Source organism: Phalangium opilio, unplaced genomic scaffold (assembly GCF_054372755.1).
Source record: "Phalangium opilio isolate 3A_F unplaced genomic scaffold, DU_Popi_V2 ptg000077l_1, whole genome shotgun sequence".
NCBI classification, from domain to species: domain Eukaryota; kingdom Metazoa; phylum Arthropoda; class Arachnida; order Opiliones; family Phalangiidae; genus Phalangium; species Phalangium opilio.
The window spans coordinates 2940146-2963846 of NW_028324185.1; the positions used below are offsets into that span (position 1 = coordinate 2940146).

Here is a 23701-nt window from a genome sequence, read left to right on the forward strand (position 1 = left end):
GGTTATATTATAGAAAGAAAGGCTAGCACTGTTCAGCTTGAGCAAATGTCTGCTCCACCAAAGACAATTAAACACAAATGGACTGCAAAAATGATAAGCTGAAAAACCCGTTCTACTAATGGCATCGCCTGTCGGCAGCGCCCCTAGCGTCAGATTTCCGAAACTTAATTTCGACTCATAAGCCTTATATTATGGCTATGGTTGAGTCGAAAAAGTTGTCAACATTGGTCGCGGGGTGGCGCTAGAGACTCTAACCTTAAAGAACCACGCGCCATATCTCCATTCCAGTTCACATGTGTTTATTGGTCTGGCGCCCCTAAAACACTGGCTAATGCTGCTCCATGCACCAATTTTGGGAAAGGCAGGGAGCAATCAGAACTCGTCAACGAGGGCGGAGCTAAAACTAGCCACTGCTAAGCTTGGCATACCAGTCGTTTCCTCCCCTCGACTATGGGAGCCATCTAGTTGCATTTGTTTGAATTAAAACCACAGACTAGACATGCTTAAACTATTTATTTGGGTGCATGAGAACAAATGGCAGATATTTGAAACCTTAAGACAATTTTTTTTTAAATACCATGGGAATGCATCGAGTATCAATACGAGTTCTATAATTGATTGAACTAGATTTACTAATCGAGATGACCACAGTTTTTATAAAACTCAATAAAATACCCGATAAAATTAAATATATGTTAAAAAGATAAATATTTGTTAAATACTAGATGGCGACATTATCTTTGGGATTTTGTCATTTAATCATAGAAGATATTCTGGTAGAGTTTAATCAACGAATACAATGATAGAAAGTATGGTACTAGTCAACGAATACCTCGAGTTCAAAAAACTGTTTTTACCTTTTCATCTTGTAACATCAGGATATGTTGGTTTATTTCATCCAACTGTTTTTCAGATGGAACATTAGCGTCATCAACATCCTCGTCTCCAGTTCTGGCTGTTCCATTAGCAATTGAAGACATGCTGAGAAGCTGGCAGAGTTCTAGTTCGTCTTTCAGCAAACTAGTTAGTCGCTCCAAACGTTCGTACTTTTTCTTCAAAAGCCTTTCGACTCTCCCTTTCAAATGGAACTCCTGAAGTAGCAGATCCATGTTTTCCACGCTGTTAACATCGTACTCCTGGTCCACTTTTAATTGTTGGCAGAGATTGATGTACTCGGTTTTTAACTCTTCAACCAACCTTTCCATTCGAAGAACAGGGTTGGCAACTACCTATCCAGTCCGGTTTAAACCACCTGGTTTAATCCGGATTAATCCACTTAAAAAGATCCACCTAAAATATCCGGCTTAATTATGAATGGGGAAAAATCAAATTTGTGCCATAAAAATAAAATACAACCAGAAACAATTAAGGCAAAAATATATGAAGCGATAACTAAAGATTACCCCAGTAACACGAGTGTTCCGCGTTCGAGTCGGTTCGAGGTAGATTCGTCGGTTTATGGTCTAGTCGGTAGTTACGACTAAAATCCGACTCTTATCCAACTTAAGTTGCCAACTCCGCTTTGCAGTCGGCCGTGAGAACAATAAAATAGAGTTGGCTGATAGTTGTATTTTAAGTCGGTTAATGTAATGAAGGATTAGGTCGGCTGCTCGACTCCTTACCAACTAACATGCGTTTTTATCAAATAAAAGATAACAATAAGGGTCTAGAGGTCGACATATCCGACGGCCTACCGATCACACTGAACATTTCCGATTTAGTTGTAATGAAGCTTCTTCCGCGTTTGAGTCGGTTCGAGGTAGATTCTTCGCTTTATGGCCTAGTCAGCACTTACGACTAAAGTCCGCCTCTTATGCAACTTCAGATACCAGCTCCGCTTTGAAGTCGGACGTGAGAACAAACAAATTAAGTTGGCTGATAGTTACATTTATGTCGGTTGGTGTAAGAAAGGATAAGGTCGGCTGCTCAACTCCTTACCAACTAGCATTGGTTTTTATCAAAATAACGTACACCAAGGGACGAGAGGTCGGCATATCCGACTGCCTACCGATCATACTAAAGATTTCAGATTTAGTTGTAATGAAGCTTCTTCCGCGTTTGAGTCGGTTCGAGGTAGATTTCGTCGGTTTATGGTCTAGTCGGCACTTACAACTAAAGTCCGACTCTTATCCAACTTCAGTTACTAGCTCCGCTTTGAAGTCGGACGTGAGGACAAACAAATAGAGTTGGCTGATAGTTACATTTTAAGTCGGTTAATGTAATGAAGGATTAGGTCGGCTGCTCGACTCCTTACCAACTAACATGCGTTTTTATCAAATAAAAGATAACAATAAGGGTCTAGAGGTCGACATATCCGACGGCCTACCGATCACACTGAACATTTCCGATTTAGTTGTAATGAATTTTCTTCCGCGTTTGAGTCGGTTCGAGGTAGATTCTTCGCTTTATGGCCTAGTCAGCACTTACAACTAAAGTCTGACTCTTATCCAACTTCAGTTACTAGCTCCGCTTTGAAGTCGGACGTGAGGACAAACAAATAGAGTTGGCTGATAGTTACATTTTAAGTCGGTTGGCGTAAGGAAGGATTAGGTCGGCTGCTCAACTCCTTACCAACTAACATGGGTTTTTATCAAATTAACAACAACGGTCGAGAGGTCGACATACTAAACATTTCAAATTTCATTATTTTAAGACAAATCAAAGAAACTAGGATTTGTATTACAAACAAAACATAAACTAAAATTTTAGAATAACAATATAGTGTAATATGTTTATTCACCTTGATATAAATATAAATCTCTCGTTTTAAGTATCATTTTAAAGTAACATTAAAGAAAATGTTACGGTTTACGGCCTATTTTAGCTTTCCTTTAAATTTACATAAGCCTTTAAAACCGTTTTCACGGTTAACTCATTGCTACTTCGTTTTTATCGGAGATAACTGCAGTGTACACTAACGTTAAGTGCATTCATTCATGGCTATCTCCACTTTTCGTAAACCGCCCAAGGTGCGGAATTCTATCCAATGGGACCTCCCTTCTTTGGTTTCGGTTGAATGGGATTTCGGTCCAATGGGAGGGAATCATCAGAGCCACTTCGCATTACCTACAGTAAAAGATCTCTAAACCGACCTTTAAAATATTCTACAGCCGTCCATAAACAATCCATCAAGCCGACCATAAACAATCCATAAAGCCGACCATAAACAATCCATAAAGCCGACCATAAACAATCCATAAAGCCGACCATAAACAAGTCGTAAAGCCGACCATAAATTAATCGTAAAGCCTACCATAATCAAGTCGTAAAGTCGACCCTAAACAAGCCATAAAGCCGACCACAAACTAGCCATAAATCCGACCACAAAGAAGCCATAAATCCGACAAATAACAGTCGATAAAGCCGACCGCAGTTAGATTAATAATCCGACCATAACCAGATAACAAAGCCGACTTCTTGTTTGATGATGTAAGAGCTGGCCACGCTTACTTTTTAGAGTCGGTTAAAGTGCTGGCAAAATTTCTATCCCGACCTCATTTTGGAAATCCCGAAAATTTTCCGTGCACGTTTGAAAAGGTTGGAAAACCGCCGGACCGACCCATTTTCGGGTAGGACATTTCGACTGTCAAAAGGAAAGTCTACCGACCATTTTGCGGCAGTATAGGGCAGTGTCGGTTGAATCTCGAGCCGACTCCGTTGGCCCAACGTCGATTTTGCTACTGGGGTATTTATTATAAATGATAAAACTAATAGTTATGTTTCCAGTTTCTGTCCAGTTTCAGCTTAAAATATTTTACCAGTATCACTCGAACTTAAAGCATAGCGTGGTTCCAGTGGATCCCCTACAGGTTGACTTTCCTTACGAACTCCAGTTTTGGCTTGGGAAAGCTAGAGGCATTTGTGGGCGGGATTTATACGTGCATGTATAAATCCCGCCCACTAGCCTTTGCCAAGCCAAAATCGGAGTTAAGAAGGAAAGTCCCTTTGTAAGGGATCCACTGGAGCCGCGCTAGTGTTAGGTTCGTGCACTTAGGAAAGAAATAGATTTCAGGAAAACATTTTAGCAGTTAAACGATTTTATATTGGAACCGAGGCTAGGGGTCGGGTCGGGGAGTGCCCCAAAACTTATATAAGAGCTAAACAGAAGTACTTTGCCTCCAAAAAAACCTAAAATGACTCATTTTTTTAAAAAATCCGGATAAATCCAATAAAATCCGGATTTTTGCCAACCCTGTCGAAAAAGCAGATTTTCCTCCTCTTTTACCATTTGATGTTGCACCTCTCTGTGAGAATTGAATACTACTAGCAGTCTATCCCATTATTCCTTTTCAGAAAAGCCAATCTTGGCCCATGTGTCGCTCAAGGTTTCCTGGGATTCAGCTAGCATTTTGGTTACCTTCTCGACAAGATTGAAACTAAGAAAAAGAAAAAGGGATACTTCAGAAACGTTTGGGAGATAATTTGTAGCTACGTCAGAGACGAAACATTTTTTATGTCTTAAACATAATTAACTCAATAACTAAAACGTTCATTATTAAGTATTATCAGTCAGAATTAAAGGGAGGGTGAAGTAGAAAATCAAGTGATTTTTTATCGATTCTTCTACTAATTATAAGACCAGCCTGCATAGTGAAACTTTCAGGAAATACTTCCGAATGATTTTAAAATTCAAATTAGGTTCAGATTTTAAGTATAATTTTAAACAAGGACTGCCGACCAATCGCGTAACGCCCTGCCTTTTTGTTAACAAAATTCTCGTGGCACGTTCCGCGTTGAATGAAATTTATCACGAGATTTGATTTGAATTTTAAAATCATTCGGAAGTATTTCCTGAATGTTTCACTATGCAGACTGGTCTTAAAATTGGTAGAAGAATCGATAAAAAATCACTTGATTTTCTACTTCACCCTCCCTTTAAGGGCATTACGTTGCTGACTCTCATAGAAATGATTTCACTGCACAGTCGAGTAATCAAAAACCCATCCCCAAATTAAAGAAACACCTAGCTTTACAACTTAAAACTACAGAGGTTGGTACGCTGTTATAATAAATTCCAACCTAGCAGATCCGATAATGGTAAAAGGGGTTAAGTTTAATATGATTTATAAGTACAATTTTCGCTACTGGCTAAGACGAGAGTAGTAGAAAGAAACTAAAATAGCAATATTGTATAACAGGTGGCAATAAACAAGCAATAATTTGGTAAAGGCAGCAGTATTTTGGATTAAAACCTATCAAATTTAGTAATTTTTAAAGAAGGGGGTAATTTATTCGGTTGATAATAACAAAAACGGGCTCATTTACCTTTCTAATACCAAGACAGGATTGCTGTCGTCCTTCTCCTCGCTATTAAGTTCATGCGGAGCACCCGAAATAGATCTTCGCTTTGATGACGCCATAATTAAACTTAACTTTATTAGTTAAATATTCGGCAAAAATATTTTTGTAGTAAATTTCACAAGTCAAATCGATAACTAAACTGAATCACGACCGGTTTGGCGTTTTTATATTCAATCGCCTCCGAATGCGCGTGGCTTTCGCGAATCTTATTGGTCAACAAATTTTCAATCTTCATAAATGCAGGGATGGAAATAACCAGCGAGGGAAATAAGGCCGTGGTGCAGGGCAAATGATCAGTGGCCAATGTCCCGGGTATTGTGCTTATTTCCGGTCCGGAAAATAATTTTTGGCCGGGATCAGCGTGATCGAGTGGACCGTGCCGGTGTCTGTCACTCTGTCTGCTTCTGTCAAACTGTCAGTGCTTGCGATCAGTCTGGGAAATAGCAGTGCACTTCCTCTAGTCCAAAACCAGTTTATTAATTACTTGGACTAGTTTTTTAATTAAAAAAAGGGGGGGGATACGATCCTCGGGACCAGTTTATTGATTGCATCAAATCGGGGGAGAACAAAGACGGGGACCACTCTGGAGACCAGTTTATTACTTCGGACATTAGAGGGGTCACTGGTCCCAAGGACTAGTTTAAAAAATGTCCTTATTTCTCAGACTGTTCGAGTCCCCAAGTTTCGTTAATTACCAAAGCGATTAAACTGAATTTATTGGTAATTGATCACACTTCCTCTAATTGTGGATAATAATTTACCATAGGAGGAATTGCGACGCTGGATCTTGGACCAATAGTTGAATGGTTCATAACTTCATATGATGGCGGAGAAAATGCCATTATTGGCATTACCAGTTGTAAGTATTTGAAGGTCATATTTCGTTTCTCGCATTCCAATGACAATACAATTTTCCTTCTTTTTTAGCTTGCGCTCAATACGCCCTGGTTACGCCCATGGAAATGTACGCTCCGTATATGGATGCCATGAAAGAGAAAATCTATCTAGCCAAACTAGTCATCGAGTTGGTTGGTTCGGAGCCCGAATGTGACTACTCGGAACTCTTGAATCATATTCAGACCTGCACGCCACCTCAAGGTTTAGAACCATTTACGGAAGAGTCCCTCCTACGTCACTCGCAGTTCATTATTGATCAAATTGTTGATCTTGATACAAATCGTAATCAGGCGCATGAAGCACTTCTGGAAACGGAGGCTCTCAGGAACTTCGTTAATTTGGCTGGAGCAAACGGTCAGTTGTCATTTGTTTATTTTATTTACATTTAAAATCACTCGAATCGCTCGGCGATATCGGGGGTCGGGATCGAAAAGCAGTCTACTACAAATATGTGCCTCCTCAAGGGCTGTGCATTGGATCGCGTTATTTTAGGGCGACGTGTAGGTTTTACTGGTCCGCATTTCCTACCTAGATGGCGCTGTTTGTCTGTTTTCGGGAAACCATTTACGTGGGCTTTCTCTTCGCGGTAAAACTTCGTCATCTTGACTAGGTCATACGGAGTTGATTAATTTAGTTATATTTAATTTACCTCGTAAATGATCCATATTCCGATTACCGCTACCGCGATCCATGTGTAGATCTGGATCACCTCGCTAACGGATTTGCGTTTAATTTGTATTTGCCCTGGCTCAGATTAATACATTACTTAATAGCGTAGAGGAGGATATGGTCTAAATTTTTTATTGTTATTATTACGTGAGAATTTAATTTTGAATTTATTTGTCCCTTTGTGTTATAGTAAGAATAAGCGACCCACAGTTCCCACGAAGAAGCCTCTTTCCAATACTCTGGCAACGACGACTCCTCTTGTTCGCCACGTAGTCGAAACCCTCTTTGCCGAACAGATTTCTCAAGATCCATCTCAGCCGACCAAGGTCGATTTGCGAAAGAAGCGGTGTGCGATTTGTGAGGTGAGTCAACGCTTTTTTTCCTGTAAAACGGGGAAAAAAAATCGGCGTTAAGTAAGGAATTTAAAGTTGTTTTTCTTAAGTCAGGGACTTGGTTTGGGAAATTAAACAATGCTTTGAGCAATGATAAATATGGGCTGCAGGTGTGACCATGAAGTGGGCTTTGGTAAACGCGTCCTTAAAATGGCCAGGGATAAGCTGGAAAAGTCAGGGATTTTCATTATAAAAATTTCGTCTGAACCGAACCCTGTTTGTGTATGAAACCAGTCCAGAAGTATTATATACTTCTGGAGAGAAGTGTACCACCACAAAGCGTGGTAAGTGTAACGTCATTCTTCCCAACATCATTTTACATTTGGAGTGTACAAGGTCACTAAACCGAATCACATACGCGATAAATAGTTCCCTCATCATTACTCTACTATCGTTTAAATATTTGGCAAGACGCATATGCGCTTGTGGATTTTTGTCCCACGTCAAGACAATCATGGTTTGTGCTGGGGATTTATTACCAAACAATTATGGAATTCACCCTAGAACGGTGCTGTGACGTTATGTCTGTTATTGATATATTGTTTTATCTAATGTGATGTGACGTTATGTCTATTATTGATATATTATTTTATCTAATGTTTTATCTGTTCTAAAAAAGTAACCTTACAGAGTTGTATAAATAGCAATGTTTTTAATCTATAATCACTCATTCCTAGTTCAGCCTTCATGTAGACAATAAAGACTATTTTAAACTACTTATTTACGTGTGCTCAATCAAGTAACAAAACATGGTGTCAGAAGTGGGATTGTTCTAGTCGGTTTTCTTACGGGTCCGTATCTTTCCAGTCGCGTACGCGTCCCTGTTACTTAGGCATCTCGCTATCAGAATCATGCAAGCCGCCGTACCTGCAACGCCTCAAGTCTCGACGTCTTTTCACGTTGACACGCCAGCGCCTTTCAACTTCACCTGTCCACATGACTGGCCGAAATGGAGACGTAGGTTTGAGCGTTTTCGATATGCCTCTGGCCTAAGTGCAAAACCAGAAGAAGAACAAGTGAATGCCTTAATATACTTGATGGGTGACACAGCCGATGATATTTTCCTGTCATTCTCTTTTCGAGACGACGCCGAAAAGAAGGTATATGCCGTAGTGATGCAGAAATATGAAGATCATTTCGTCATAAGGAAGAATGTCATTTACGAGCGGGCCACGTTCAATTCAAGGGTCCAGCACGAAGGAGAACTAGTGGAAGAATTTATAACGGCATGCAGAGCACAGATAGAAAAATGCGAATACGGCGCACTACAGGACGAACTTTTACGAGATAGAATTGTCGTGGGCGTACTGGACAAAGCGTTGTCCGAAAAGATGCAATTGAATGGTACCCTGACTTTGGAGAAGGCCATTTCAACCGCCCGCCAGGCAGAAGAGATTCGGAGACAGCAAAAGGTTCTACATAGCGGAAGTACCGATAACGGAACTCCAGCATCAATAGACAAACTCGGATCTCGATACAAGTTCAGTTCCAGAAAGGAAAAGCAGCCACATGATCGACCATATCAGTTCAATCAATTTAACGATGGTGCGATAAATTCGTCTGTCCCAGCTGCATGCATGAAATGCGGAAACTCCGAGCAGCATAATCGGGATCGATGTCCAGCTAACAGAGCTAAATGCCGGAAGTGCGGAAGAATGGGACATTACGAGCGCGTATGTTTCGGAAGAGCAGTGAATTTCAACCGGGAGATCACAACCGAAGATACTACCGATGACCTGAGAATCATCCAGGCCGACATGTTCCTGGGCGCGATAAATGCCACTATTAGTCAAGAACGATGGATGGTAAACATCGCAGTCAACGATCGAGAAGTAGTGTTCAGGATAGACACCGGTGCTGACGTCTGCGCCATTCCAGCAACCCTTTACAATAGACAGTTTCAAGATACGCCATTGCAGAAGTCTGATCGACGTCTATTTGGACCGGGGAAAATGGTCCTCAGTTGCGAAGGACGAATGGCAGCCAAATTGTCAAGCGGTGACGTCAGCATGGAAGACGAGATTTACGTCATAAATGGGTTACAAGTACCCCTACTAAGCCTCAAGGCGAGCGAAAGCCTGCGGAAAGTTCAACGTCTTGATGAAGTACAGTTGACAGAAGGATTGAAAATGCGTCCTAAAGAAGATTATCTTGGACTAGGCAGATTTGCACGTGAAACAAAGACGCAATTAGAGCCAGAAGCGACGCCGTGTGCAGTTGTTATCCCAAGACGTTGCCTCAGAGAGTCGACCAATAGCCATGAATCACTAAGACTCTCCAATTTGCCGGAACGTCCATGGCATACCGTCTCAATGGATATGTTGCACCATGCCGGAAAGCACTATTTGGTAATCATTGATCAATATTCCAAATTTATTGAAGCAGCCCCGATGGAAGACCAAACTACCAAGACCGTCGTCAACATAACTAAAGAAGTTTTCTCACGGCATGGCATCCCGGAAATAGTTCGCAGTGACAACGGCACAAATTTGTCAGCCACCAGGACGAGGGAGTTTGCTGATTATGCAAAGGCATTTGGATTCAAGTCGATCACAAGCAGCCCCAAGTACCCCCAAAGCGATGGATTTGCGGAAGCAGCGGTGAAGGTCGTGAAAAACCTTCTCAAGAAATCAGAAGATGTATCACAAGGACTTCTAGCGTACAGATCCACTCCAATGACAAACGGATTCAGTCCCGCTCAACTACTAATGAACAGACGGTTAAGAACCAGGCTCCCAACGACGTCCATATCTTTGAGACCACATATCCAGAAGGCACCATCCCACCAACAAGCCCAAAAACGAAATTTTGACTGTCACCATGGAGTGAAAGAACTTCCCGAATTGCTACCTGGAGACAGAGCATGGATAATTGATATGCGAAGAGAAGGGACAATTGTAAGAAAAGCAGAGGAACCGAGATCTTATGCAACTGAGACAACGAACGGCAACTTGCGACGGAATCGTTTCCATCTAATCAACCTACCAAGCAGAAGAACAAATAATATATCGTCTTCGCTGAGTCCTCAGGTTTCGGATATTGGTACAGATGACATAAGCCTGAAGTCAAAGTCTAACATCCGGGATCCTGTCATACCTAGCAGCATTACGGAAGATCCTCCACCAGTGAACAGCCCAAGGGACAGAGACATCCTTCAGCCTAGACACAGACCACATAGAACTGATGAAACAGACGACACCTCCAGCCAAGACTGTTCTGACAAGGTCCAAGATGCAGCCACTCAACAACAATCAGCAATCAGAGATGAAATACGCAATTACGGCACAAAAACAAGAAGCGGTCGCATTTCAAAACCAATAGTTAGATTCGGACAAATGGACCCAAAGAATAGTCGAACATAGATCAAGAAAAGGGGATGTGACGTTATGTCTATTATTGATATATTGTTTTATCTAATGTGATGTGACGTTATGTCTATTATTGATATATTATTTTATCTAATGTTTTATCTGTTCTAAAAAAGTAACCTTACAGAGTTGTATAAATAGCAATGTTTTTAATCTATAATCACTCATTCCTAGTTCAGCCTTCATGTAGACAATAAAGACTATTTTAAACTACTTATTTACGTGTGCTCAATCAAGTAACAAAACAGGTGCTATTGAGGCCCATCTGAAGTTTGATGAGCGGGAAAGCAAACAAAATTTCGCCCGGGAAGAATGACTTTACATAACTGAGGTGTTAAGGGGATAAAGAGTGTCATCCTTCTTCTATTATCCCCTTCTGATGAAACCGACTTAAAAATAATTCCCTCGAAATATAAAATGGCGTCTAATAATCTCTACGACGCGGTTATGAAAGCTTGTTAAAAAGAAAACCAATTGGTGGGGAAGCTACTTTCGTGTTGAAACCAAAGCCATGGTTTTAAACACTGCAAACCACCTAGAATAATTTAATGGGATTTTGCCGACAGTTTCCTTTGAAGAAATTGACAGCTGTGAGATTAATCCCTACATATTTACACAAAGGAATTTTATAATTCACTAATTAGGCTACCCCTCGTTGCCCAAGTGTGAAAACAGACGCTAAACATTAAATTATCCTTGATTACGTTTTGTTTCGGAAGACCTTTTTTTAACATTTTCGAATTCAATTAAAATATGACTGATTAGGGCTTGATCTTTAAGATAAACTGTTATGGGTCTAGAATACGATGTTCTTAACAGCTATGGTTCACCTTTGTCTTAGGCTTAGCGTCCCATAGAAAAAGCATGGGGTTTTAGGTGGTCCACTCCATCGAATTACTTAAAAACTACAGCGAAGTTCCGTTTCGGAATACTTTTATATTAACTAGTAACTATTTAAGGTGTGCCTTTTCCAAGTTTAATCAAAAACAATTAAGCTTAAGTTTATTAATTTAATCTATACAGACATAAAAAACTTGGTCAAATTCAGTTACAAATGGTGACTTTGCGCAATGAACGAACCGACCACTTTCTCATAGATAGTTAAGATTACTTTTTGCTCGTGTGTCTTTGCAGTTTTGCCAGCAACCCGACTGTGGTGAATGCGGAAATTGCAAGCAAATGACTAAATTTGGCGGTTCCGGTAAAAGCAAGCAAGCCTGCTTAAAGCGCAAGTGTGTATTGTTCTACATTATTTATTTTATTTACTATTTTACGGGTAGTGATTTTTAAATTTTGAGCCACGTACGGGTACTTAAAAATTCCCACTGGGGTCGGGTACTCGAGTTTTTTTTTACGGGTACTAACTTGAAAAATTTCCACTGGGGTCTGGTGCCCCGGTTTTTTTTTCAGGTACTCGAAAAATTTCCACTGGGGTCGGGTGCCCCGGTTTTTTTTACGGGTATTTGAAAAATTCCCGCTGGGGTCGGGTACCCCGTTATTTTTTTTTCGGGTATTTTAAAAATTCCCATTGGGGTCGGGTACCCCGGTTTTTTTTTACGGTTATTTGAAAGATTCCAATTGGGGTCGGGTACCCCGGTTTTTTTTACGGGTATTTGAAAAATTCCCATAGGGGTCGGGTACCCCGGTGTTTTTACGGGTATTTGAAAAATTCCCGCTGGGGTCGGGTACCCCGGTTTTTTTTTTTCGGGTACTTGAAAATTTCCCACTGGGGTCGGGTACCCGGTTTTTTTTCAGGTACTTGAAAAATTCCCATTGGGGTCGGGTACCCCGGTTTTTTTTACGGGTATTTGAAAATATCCCATTGGGGTCGGGTACCCCGGTTTTTTTTTTCGGGTACTTGAAAAATTCCCATTGGGGTCGGGTACCCCGGTTTTTTTTCAGGTACTTAAAAAATTCCCACTGGGGTCGGGTACCCGGGTTTTTTTTTTACGGGTACTTGAAAAATTCCCACTGGGGTCGGGTACCCGGGTTTTTTTACGGGTACTTGAAAAATTCCCGCTGGGGTCGGGTACCCCGGTTTTTTTTTTCGGGTACTTGAAAATTTCCCACTGGGGTCGGGTACCCGGTTTTTTTTCAGGTACTTGAAAAATTCCCATTGGGGTCGGGTACCCCGGTTTTTTTTACGGGTATTTGAAAATATCCCATTGGGGTCGGGTACCCCGGTTTTTTTTTTCGGGTACTTGAAAAATTCCCATTGGGGTCGGGTACCCCGGTTTTTTTTCAGGTACTTAAAAAATTCCCACTGGGGTCGGGTACCCGGGTTTTTTTTTACGGGTACTTGAAAAATTCCCACTGGGGTCGGGTACCCGGGTTTTTTTACGGGTACTTGAAAAATTCCCACTGGGTTCGGGTACCCGGGTTTTTTTTACGGGTACTTGAAAAATTCCCACTGGGCTCGGGTACCCGGGTTTTTTTTTACGGGTACTTGAAAAATTTCCTTTTGGAGTCGGGTACCCGGATTTTTTTTTCGGGTGTTTGAAAATTTTCCACTGGGGTCGGGTACCCGGGTTTTTTTTCGGGTATTTGAAAAATTCCCACTTGGGTCGGGTACCCGGTTTTTTTTTCAGGTACTTGAAAAATTCCCATTGGGGTCGGGTACCCCGGTTTTTTTTACGGGTATTTGAAAAATTCCCATTGGGGTCGGGTACCCCGGTTTTTTTTTCAGGTACTTGAAAAATTCCCACTGGGGTCGGGTACCCAGGTTTTTTTTTACGGGTACTTGAAAAATTCCCACTGGGGTCGGGTACCCGGGGTTTTTTTTTACGGGTACTTGAAAAATTCCCACTGGGGTCGGGTACCCCGGTTTTTTTTCAGGTACTTGAAAAATTCCCACTGGGGTCGGGTACCCGGGTTTTTTTACGGGTACTTGAAAAATTCCCACTGGGGTCGGGAACCCGGTTTTTTTTCCGGGTATTTGAAAAATTCCCACTGGGGTCGGGAACCCGGTTTTTTTTCCGGGTATTTGAAAAATTCCCACTGGGGTCGGGTACCCGGTTTTTTTTTCGGGTGTTTGAAAAATTTCCACTGGGGTCGGGTACCCGGGTTTTTTTTTCGGGTATTTGAAAAATTCCCACTGTGGTCGGGTACCCGGGGTTTTTTTTTTCGAGTATTTGAAAAATTCCCACTGTGGTCGGGTACCCGGGGTTTTTTTTCGAGTATTTGAAAAATTCCCACTGTGGTCGGGTACCCGGGGTTTTTTTTTTCGAGTATTTGAAAAATTCCCACTGTGGTCGGGTACCCGGGGTTTTTTTTTTCGAGTATTTGAAAAATTCCCACTCTGGTCGGGTACCCGGTTTTTTCACGGGTCCTTGAAAAATTAGGCCTGGCCAAAGTGCCAATTTCGGGTAGCAATAATTATGTCGGGTACTTATCGGGTCAAAATAATATTTGTGGAAAAATACAGTAGTAAAACGCAAAGATTTAAGTTTATATATCCCCTCCCTCTTGAGTACCCGATAGACTTAAGCGTTGTCGCGGGTCATGGGCGGGAATATTTAAATAATGAAATGCTTTTGCGTATTAAGTAATTAAATTCCAGGGAAACGGGTACTCGCTCGGGGGGGGGGGGGTTACTTTTTATTTGCTAGTGTCGCAATCTTATCGTGACGTATGAGGTACAATTTACATAAATCATTAGGTGTCCGAACATGACAATAGCGGACGAAGACGAAGTCGAAGATGAATACTGCAATGGAAGCAGTGATACTGAAGAGCAAAGTCGCAAATTGCCACCTGCAGTAAGTATTTTGTTGAGAAAGTAATTGTTGGAGTTTAGATTTGTTTGTGTTGAAGCATCTGTAAGGATGGTATCGGAGTAAATATTATTTGAAAAACGTCACAGACACTTGACTGGGGAAAGGGTTGTTCGAAGAATTGGCGCCGCAATCTCGCATAAACAAGGACTAAGCGTCCAGTCTCATTCTTCCGTTGAGTCTTTGTATGTTGGCGTCACGTGGTGCCTGTGATTTATTTCAAATAGTTTTTTCCCATCCTTCCACGCTTACTTTATAGACGCTTTAAAAATTAATACAACATTACTTTTAAAATTTTTAGAGCCCCACAAAGAAGAAAAATGTCAAGGAGAAAAAGGTAATTCCTAATTTGTAAATCTTCATATTCTGTTGACGTCGAACTATAACTTTTTATTGCCTATTCATTTTAAGCGTAAAGGTACTGTTAAACCCATTGGCAAGCCCAGATTTGTGACGAAATCCAAAAGGAAGTACTATTCGCGGATCAATGTACGAGGAGAAATTGTTAGTATGATTACATTAAATTTACAGGGTTGCAACGGGGTCAGGGGAAACCTGGAAAGTCAGGGAATATTAAAAGTTTGTCTTTATTGAAAGAGTAATGAAAGTTTCTCCTCATCCTAATCTATTAACACAGAAAACTCTAGAGCAACCCTTAAAAATGCTGTCTTGAATTGTTTTTGTAAAGTAAATACTCCCTAAAAAGCATCTCTTAGACTGTTATTTATAGTTAAAATGTTTCTTAATCATTTTGGTGCAACAAATACATTGGAAAACTTAATGTAGAGAGTTTATTTAATTATAGGCACTTAAAACTTGTTTTAAACATATAGACTTTCGGCCTAAAAAGGTCAGGGAAATTCTCAGAAAAGGTCAGGGAAAACCTGGAAAATTAGTCAGGGAATTTGGTTCTGAAAATTCCGTGGCAACCCTGATTTAGTTATTTACTATTTTACCATCATCTAGACTAAATAATTTCTTTGTCAGATAAATTCCGGTGATTTTGTCCTGGTTGAACCGGACGATTCGAAAGTCGCGTATTTCATCGCAAAATGCGCCTATTTCTACGAGGAAAATGGTAACATCATGTTTCACGCCCATTGGCTGAGGTAAATTTCTCCTAGAAGCGTTCAATTCCGCCACAAATGCTCTTATTACATTTGGTTTGTTTTCAGTCGCGCCTGCGAGACGATCTTGGGGGAAACCGGAGACGCCCACGAGGTCTTCTTGGAATCTCACTGCGAAAATGTCATTGCGCTAGACATTTTCAAAAAATGTGATGTGAGTTTTAGCCGAACTTAACAGAATGTCCTTACAGGGATAGATGTAATTTTAGAAGCGGGAATGGGGAACGTTTAGTATTTACTTCAGTCCGACTCATAGCCCAGTAAAGAGCCCCTCCCTTCAACGCGTAACGAAAATGCTTAAACTAATTTTTGATGACGTTGCTGACGGGGACGGCGAAAAATACGTAATTCCTTTTTCAGGGTTCGTATAAACCTGGAAAAATCAGGGAAATAAATAGTTGACTAAAACCTCAGGGAAGTAAATAGTTGACTAAAACCTCAGGGAAATAAATAGTTGACTAAAACCTCAGGGAAATAAATAGTTGACTAAAACCTCAGGGAAATAAATAGTTGACTAAAACCTCAGGGAAATAAATAGTTGACTAAAACCTCAGGGAAATAAATAGTTGACTAAAACCTCAGAGAAATAAATAGTTGACTAAAACCTCAGGGAAATTTAGAAGTTTTAGTAAAATTCAGGGAAATTTGCGTCAAACAGGGGCCAAGTGATTAAGCAAAATGTTCGTGAACATCCCCTCCATAGTATTAACATTACACTAAACTATGGAGGCTCATAACTGTGGTTCTACTAGAGATAACGGGCATGTCCTTTTAGTATGCTATAGTCCTATTTGCCCCCCCCCCGCCCGTCCTTCGATAGAATTAGCTCCACGGGAAAAACCTGGGAAATTCAGGGAAGTATATTGTAACCTTCCGTAGTAATTAAGGGACCTCCTGAGTTTCTACTCCAGGGGTGTAAGGTTACTTAGAGGATTAACACCCTGTGTTACCTCTGACCTTTCCCGTACTATATAAGCGTCGACTGCTTATCATTATTAAGTCAGTCTTTCTTCACTACTGAGATGTAGTAGCAAAAGCGGATTATGCTTCACGCATAAAGTACGTAAGTCCCACTTTTTCATGGATTTCATGACATTCCCAAAGTAAAAACTAAGCAGACGAAAAAAAAAAGCCATTAACCTATCATAAGCCCCTAACCGTAGATAACCGCTTTAATGCCAGACCAATCGGCGACGGCTATTACCATTTTCTTGCATGGGACCTCCTCGAATCGACCTCGCCGTCGACATAACCGGAAAGCTCGGAAGGCAAAATACCGTAATCGTTCGTTAGTCGTTATGTTATATTGAACGTTTTAAAGCTCAAGTTTCGAAAATTTTCGAGTCATTTAATAAGTCTTCAGCTAAAGATTATAAGATTTTTTTTTAATTTCAACAGAAAAATAGCTCTGCGAATAATAGTAGACTTGAAAACTACTCTAAGCCTTGGCTAGGTATCAGCGGAATCCCGATTCCCTAGCCGCCGGCGGCTAAGCTCGCCGTAACCGCGAGAACAGAAAACATTCCTCCTAAAAAACAGATGCACGGCGTCTTAAATAGGCCAAGCAAAAGTTACCCAGATTGATAACATTTTAACGCCTTACTCCCAAATAATCTTTGGTATTGTGAATAGTTTTATCTAAAGAATATTTTAGACACCCTATTCAGTCTTTTAGTAGTTCCCTAATTTACGTACCAGGTAAATTGGTTCTTAAGGCGGAAAGATCGCAAGGATCCGAAAGAGCCGCGTTACCGAATTGTGTTCCTCCGCGTAAGGGAAGGTTCTTTCCTAGGAGCTTAGAAAATATCGTGTAGCTCTCCCAGGCACCTGTTACGTACTTCACGTGTAAAGCCTAATCGGCTTCTGGTAGTAGTTCGCTCGAGCGAAGGGCTTTGCCCTAGTATTGGACTTGATCCCAATTAGTAATTATGTTTAAACTTTAAGTTCTTTACTTTGTAGTAAATGCGAGTCGGCATTTAATTATTATCTAGTTAAATAAAAGTATGATTGAACCTAAGGAACCGGAGTAGTTACTCTTAGTATTAGCCAAGGCTTTTATGGCCACGTGGGGCGAGTTTAGTAATCTCGCAAGCGTGCTTACGATATGGGGAAAAACTTGGAAATCTCAGGGAAATTTGTTTTCCAAAAGTAGTTTGAACCCTGTTTTTACTTCTGTCGCTATGACCCGCCTCTTCTTTCATTCGCCTCCGTCCGTGGAAGGCGGTCCGGGACGCGCGCCCAGATTACTCTGTTCTCCATTTCTGCTTCGAAAATTGCATCTATCCCTGGTCCTTAAAATTAAAGGGAGGGGGAAATGGGGTGGCATCTCCTAATTCAACCATTCTAGATTGATAAAATATAGGCCTGCGCAAACTGTTCTCCTTGAAATTTGCGGGTACTCGCGAGTCCACGGAAAGGCTAGTAACACTACTCGACGAGTCCATTTTTTTTCCCTATGCGAGTCTTATTTCTTTCTTTAAACTAGGCCTAGTCTAATTTTTGTCAGGCTAGTCCATTCCTTCTTCGAGAGGGGTCAACTAAAGCAAACTACACGACGTCTTTCAGTACCAGAGGCCACTCGATCACGCTTTAGTTGACACGCGCGTTGTCACTTGTCAGTGCAGGCGCTGTTACACTAAGTTTGCAAAAGCTAAGATAAAGCTTCAATTGTCACGCGCAGTACGCGTTCTATTCCACATTCGTACTTTAACTAAACCACAGCCCACTCGATCACGCAAGTTGCACGCGCTATAGAAGCCGTTCAAAGAATTCAAAACCCATGTATTTTCGAGAATCGAGAGGGTGTAGTGGAAAAGCTAGTAAAAACATGAACGAGTCTCGATTTTTGAGATAAAAAGCACTGAAATGTTAGGGGGAATTGTCGAGTTGATGAACAAACTTTTATAGGAAAGTGAAAAATGTAAGCTCTAGCTTCCTGATTTTTTTACTATTTGTAAATTAAAGTACACTAAAAATTTAGAAAATATTTTGAAAGGCTTAGGACTGATAGTTATTTTTCTAAAAATTATCAAACTTTCAGTTTGTGGGTTTTTCAACTCTGGATGACTTCTAGCCATTTTAAAACGCGCTGGGCACATTATTCAAATAAATAATTTTTCCCCCAATACTTGTAGTACTTGGTTTTCACATATTTGCCAATTAGTTTTAACGACTAGTTAATTGTAATAATAAATAAAATATAAGCCCTTAAATACAGTATTTTGATGAAGAACATTATCGGCGGGATTGTTTGGGCCTAGTGTTTATTTTTTAACTGAAAAACTATTCATGCTTGAAACTTCAAAATTTGTAGGGCTTTAGAAAACGTTACTACGCACCTCTCCTTAAAATTTACGACATTTGATCCACAAAAAGCGAAATTACGCCCATTTTACTCCAAAAAACGGCATTTTCCCCATAGACATAATGCTAATTCTTAGACTCGTTTGACCAAGGAGTACTAATCGGTCATATTCTCGACTTTTGGCTGTTTGAAGGGGCTTCTATAGCGCGTGCAACTTGCGTGATCGAGTGGGCTGTGAATAAACCTATTCGTAGGATTGATAGTTGTAAATATTTTTCTGCCATTTCGACGTTTTCGTAATTGTCCAGTTTCCCACTACTCGCAATTTGAGTTAGGACTCTCACACCTCTAATAAAATAGCATCAGAATCATTGACATGTACTAGGCCTGTGCGGGTAGTGATTTTTGTAGGTCGGGTCGGGTACGGGTAGTTGAAAAACTTTAAATCGGGTCGGGTACCCGGATTCCTAACGGGTACTCGAATAATCAGGCCTAACAAAACTAGCATTATTCGGGTGGTTTTCGGGTAGCAAAAATTCTTCCTTGAATTTCTGTCTGGCTGTATCACTTTGTTCTTCTCTAAACTCGTGGCTTTGTTCAGTTCCATTTGGAAGAAGAAAGAAAGTCAGGCGTCTAGCGCCCTCATTGGTGGTTTAAGGCACACCTTACCCGGTACCCCTACGCCCGAGTGCCAACCAATACCCGATTGTCTTAAGCCTTGTCAAGGGTATTGAGCGAAAAAAATTTAATATTTGAATAGTTTGGGGTATTAAGAAATTAAGTGTTCGGGTACCCGACCGGGTAATTGTTGGGCATCAGGCCTACCAAATACTGTCCTTTATTTCCTAGATAGGACCGGCTTTAAGTAACCCAAAGGGTCGCGAATTCTTGTCTTGTCTGTTTAATTCGATTTAAAACTGGTTTGTCGTTCCCTTTTTAAGATTTGAACAGTTTTAAAACCTTCAATATGGGAGAACTGAGCGTAGTAAGCTAGTTTTAAAATTTGAAATATTGTGAAAAGTGAAATAGACACGCGCAGCCTGCCTCAGTGTGAATGGGTGATGACATCGTGTTAGTGTCGCCTTCTGGTGTCGTTTTTAGTTTTGAAGACTATGCCAAAAGATAGTTGGCCTTGCCAGGGACACTATTTCGGCTCAAATTGTGCGCTTAAATAGTGTGAATGATTTGGTAAGTTATTTAGGCCCAAATTTTTAGCAAACGGGATTTCGGGCCTTGGCCAAGGACCCATTCGAGTCCGAGGACTCGAACTAGAGTACCCGCACAGGCCTACTCTATACTCTAAGACCTCTTTTAGAAACTGAAAAAATGGGACTCTCGCACCAATAGAACTCTTTTTATAAATTCTATTGAATAATATGCCTCTTTTTTTAATTGTTTTGCTTTTCGTGTCTGGTTAAATACACTAATGCCTTATTGATCACGGTTTCTAGATTGACACAGTGGGTTGTCGTCCCACGCCAGGATGGTATAAGGAAGGTGGAGAAAAATACACCATGAGTAAATTTGATTCCATCGAAGATTGGGAATCCTTCTTTTTGCAAAAAAGGTAAAACTTTTTTGAGTAAAATTGTGTCTTTCTTATTACAATCAGTTACTTGGGGGCGGGGCCCAGAGCCTTGCACTGGCCCCGGGCTTTTCAAATTCGGAAATTTTAACGGGTTGAGCTTTTCAAATTTTGGAAATTAAGGGGCCGGGCCAACTTTCGTTTTTGTATATCTATATAGATCAAAGTCCTGACAGACTGATAATCAACGCCCAGCCCAAACCGCTTGCCCTAGAAGGCTGAAAATACGCAGGAACATTACTCATAATTAGTAGGCGCGTGCTAAGAAAGATTTTTTCCAATCTGCCGCCATCTTAATAAATGGCGCCCAGAAATGTAAAACATCTTCTCTATGCAACAAAGTCCGCGCGTTTCAACCGATTCCGCAAATATTTAGTACACTGGTTTCCTTTAACCTAGAGACGGAATGAATGGTCTTTTCGGTTCGATTTGTTGGCATCTTTTTAAATGGCGGCCAGAAATTTAAAATCCCTTCTTATGGAATAATGTCCGCGTGAAAAAGTAATAAAAAATGGCCCGACGGGCTGACGGGCAACGCTGAATGCCTTCGCTCCTAGGGTGCTATATTAGTCATCAGTAAAATATACCCATTCTTTATATAATTTTGGTGAAATTGTTATTACACTCGAGCGACGCCGCGGGTAACAGCTAGTTTATACAATAAAAAATTCGGGCCAGGCCGGACTAGGACCTCCTTTAATTCAAATGAAAGATAATTGAAATGAATATAAGCTTTTAAGAACAAATGTGACGGACTGTTATTAATAATACACGGCCAACTGCACTACATGCAACGTGTCGGGCCAGGTCAATGTATGTAACGGGCTGGCTGGGCCAGTAAACCAACTAAATGCCCAGGCCGGGTTCGGACCATTTTTAAAAAATGCTAAATCCCGGGTGCTGGTTTCGGACTTCTTTTAAAAATGCTAAATCCCGGGCCGGGCTCGGTTCGGGTCTGACAAATTCGGTCCGTACAGGTCTCTGGCGGAGCCTATATCCAGATTATCTTCCATCTACCTTGTACAGTGAATTTCATAGAGTTATCAGCGCGTGGGGAACACCAGGACTGGCATTGGACCTTTTTAAAAATTCTTGATTTATCTCTATTTTTATCTCATATTCTATATTTCTTTTCGTTTGGAAATGGCAAATTTATTTTCACTCGCAGTTACGACAAAGACCAAGCCCGCTTTGAAGACATCCCACCCGATTTTGATGTCCGAGACGACGACAAACCAGATTATTGCTTTAATTGCCAATCTTTGGAAAAGAAACGCCAGGTATTATTTCGTTTAACTGGGGAATGAAATGGCCAAACATCTATAGGGAGCTAACAACTGGCTAGGGGAAGAGATAGTCTGACGTCACGCAGTGACTCACTGGTTGGAATTTTTGTGCCTAGAATACTGTTTCCAACCATTAGGGGGGATGAAACTCCAGTAAGAGATAAAAGGGTGTGACGTTTCAGGGTCAGAACTGTTAGCTCCCTATAGATTGATAATGACATAAGTTCATAAGTTGGGTTCCATAAGTTTGTCACTGATTACTGAGAGTTTGTCCTGAATTGACGTGGGTGAAACATTGTAGATTCTCCTAAAGCGACGTCTGGTGAGACGCTGTCAAAGGCTTAATACAGAATAAATAGGAAGATGGAAGTCCTGCAAAACCTAGTGTAGTCAGTTCTCGAACTAGCTCTCATTAAGTCTCAAACATTATGAAGTTTAGGTAGTGTCATACTTATGAAGTTTAGGTAGTGTCATACTTATGAAGTTTAGGTAGTGTCATACTTATGAAGTATAGGTAGTGTCATACTTATGGAACATATGTTATAAATTTATGTAATGATTAAACAAAATGAAAATAACAAAAGTTTCGATTCTTTCGAAACACTTTATACAAGGTGTGAAAGTTAACCCTTAACGAAACATTAAATAGAATCCGCGGGTAACCACTAGGTAATGCTTTAGGGGTTCTTACGTGTCAGGTAAATTTACTACGTCCATTATGGCATTTTATCGGTAGATGTTTGTTACCAAAAGTATATAGATACGAAAACAAAAAAGTACACTTCGTTCATTGAAACTTACTGGCGCCGTGTAATATGAGAAGCCCTAACTCCTTTATGCTGGAATAGTGTCGAGTTCCCCTCTGCGTATGATTACCTTTATCCCAGAATAGTGTCGACCCCCCACCCTCTGCGGAAGATTACCTTCCCGACCGTGGCACAGGGAACACGCCGTGAATAAGCTCATAAAGTACCAAAAATGATTGTTTGGATCGCCAGCATCATGTACTACTTTCCATAAACCTGCGCTGGGTTGCCACGGGTCAGGGAAAACCTGGAAGGTCAGGGAAATAAATAGTTGACAAAAACCTCAGGGAAATTTCGAATTTTTTAGTAAAATTCAGGGAAAGTTGCGTCAATCAGGGGCCGAGTAATTAAGCAAAATGTTCATAAACATCCCCTCCATAGGATTAACATTGCACTATATTTGGAGGCTCATAACTCTGGTTCTACTAGAGATGCGGGGATGTCCTTTGATCATGTAATAGTCCTATTTGTCCCCCCACCACCTCGTTCGTTAACATTTGCTCCATAGGATACTCCATATAGGGAAAACTATGGGAAGTATATGGGGAAAAACCTGGAAATATCAGGGAAAGTTGTATGAACCCTGTTTAAGTGACAAATTCCTCCCCCATTTTCAGCGTACAAATTCCTCCCCCATTTTCAGCGTACAAATCAGGGTTGGCAAAAATCCGGATAATTTGAATAAAATCCAGACCAGTGGTTTTTATTGGATTAAACCGGATTTTATTGGATTTATCCGGATTTTTTAAAAAAATTAGTCATTTTAGGTTTTTTTGGAGGCAAAGTACTTCTGTTTAGCTCTTATATAAGTTTTGGGGCACTCCCCGACCCGACCCCTAGCCTCGGTTCCAATATAAAATCGTTTAACTGCTAAAATGTTTTCCTGAAATCTATTTCTTTCCTGAGTGCACGAGCCTAACACTAGCGCGGCTCCAGTGGATCCCTTACAAAGGGACTTTCCTTCTAAACTCCGGGTTTGGCTTGGCAAAGGCTTCCCGCCCACAAATGCCTCTAGCTTTCCCAAGCCAAAACTGGAGTTCGTAAGGAAAGTCAACCTGTAGGGGATCCACTGGAACCACGCTATGCTTCAAGTTCGAGTGATACTGGTAAAATATTTTTAGCTGAAACTGGACAGTAACTGGTAACATAACTATTAGTTTTATCATTTATAATAAATAATCTTTAGTTATCGC

General features: G+C 40.8%; 1 protein-coding gene and 1 long non-coding RNA gene across 2 annotated transcripts; one reads left to right on the forward strand and one right to left on the reverse strand.

The window, feature by feature from the left end:
• Positions 1-799: 799 nt before the first annotated feature.
• Positions 800-21758, forward strand: LOC149656770 (DNA (cytosine-5)-methyltransferase 1-like). The gene is made up of 13 exons (XM_089844629.1): positions 800-809; positions 914-1039; positions 6068-6160; positions 6229-6566; positions 7020-7229; positions 11762-11859; positions 14286-14385; positions 14702-14737; positions 14812-14904; positions 15388-15509; positions 15576-15681; positions 20283-20398; positions 21585-21758. The coding sequence occupies exons 1-13, from the start codon at positions 800-802 to the stop codon at positions 21721-21723; spliced, it is 1587 nt and encodes a 528-aa protein (XP_089700755.1). The 3' UTR covers positions 21724-21758.
• On the reverse strand, positions 829-5657 carry LOC149656771 (uncharacterized). Its single transcript, XR_016370024.1, has 3 exons — positions 5266-5657; positions 4226-4376; positions 829-1290 (listed from the first exon to the last, which is right to left on the reverse strand). It is a non-coding gene; the product is annotated as an uncharacterized LOC149656771 (long non-coding RNA).
• Positions 21759-23701: the final 1943 nt, after the last annotated feature.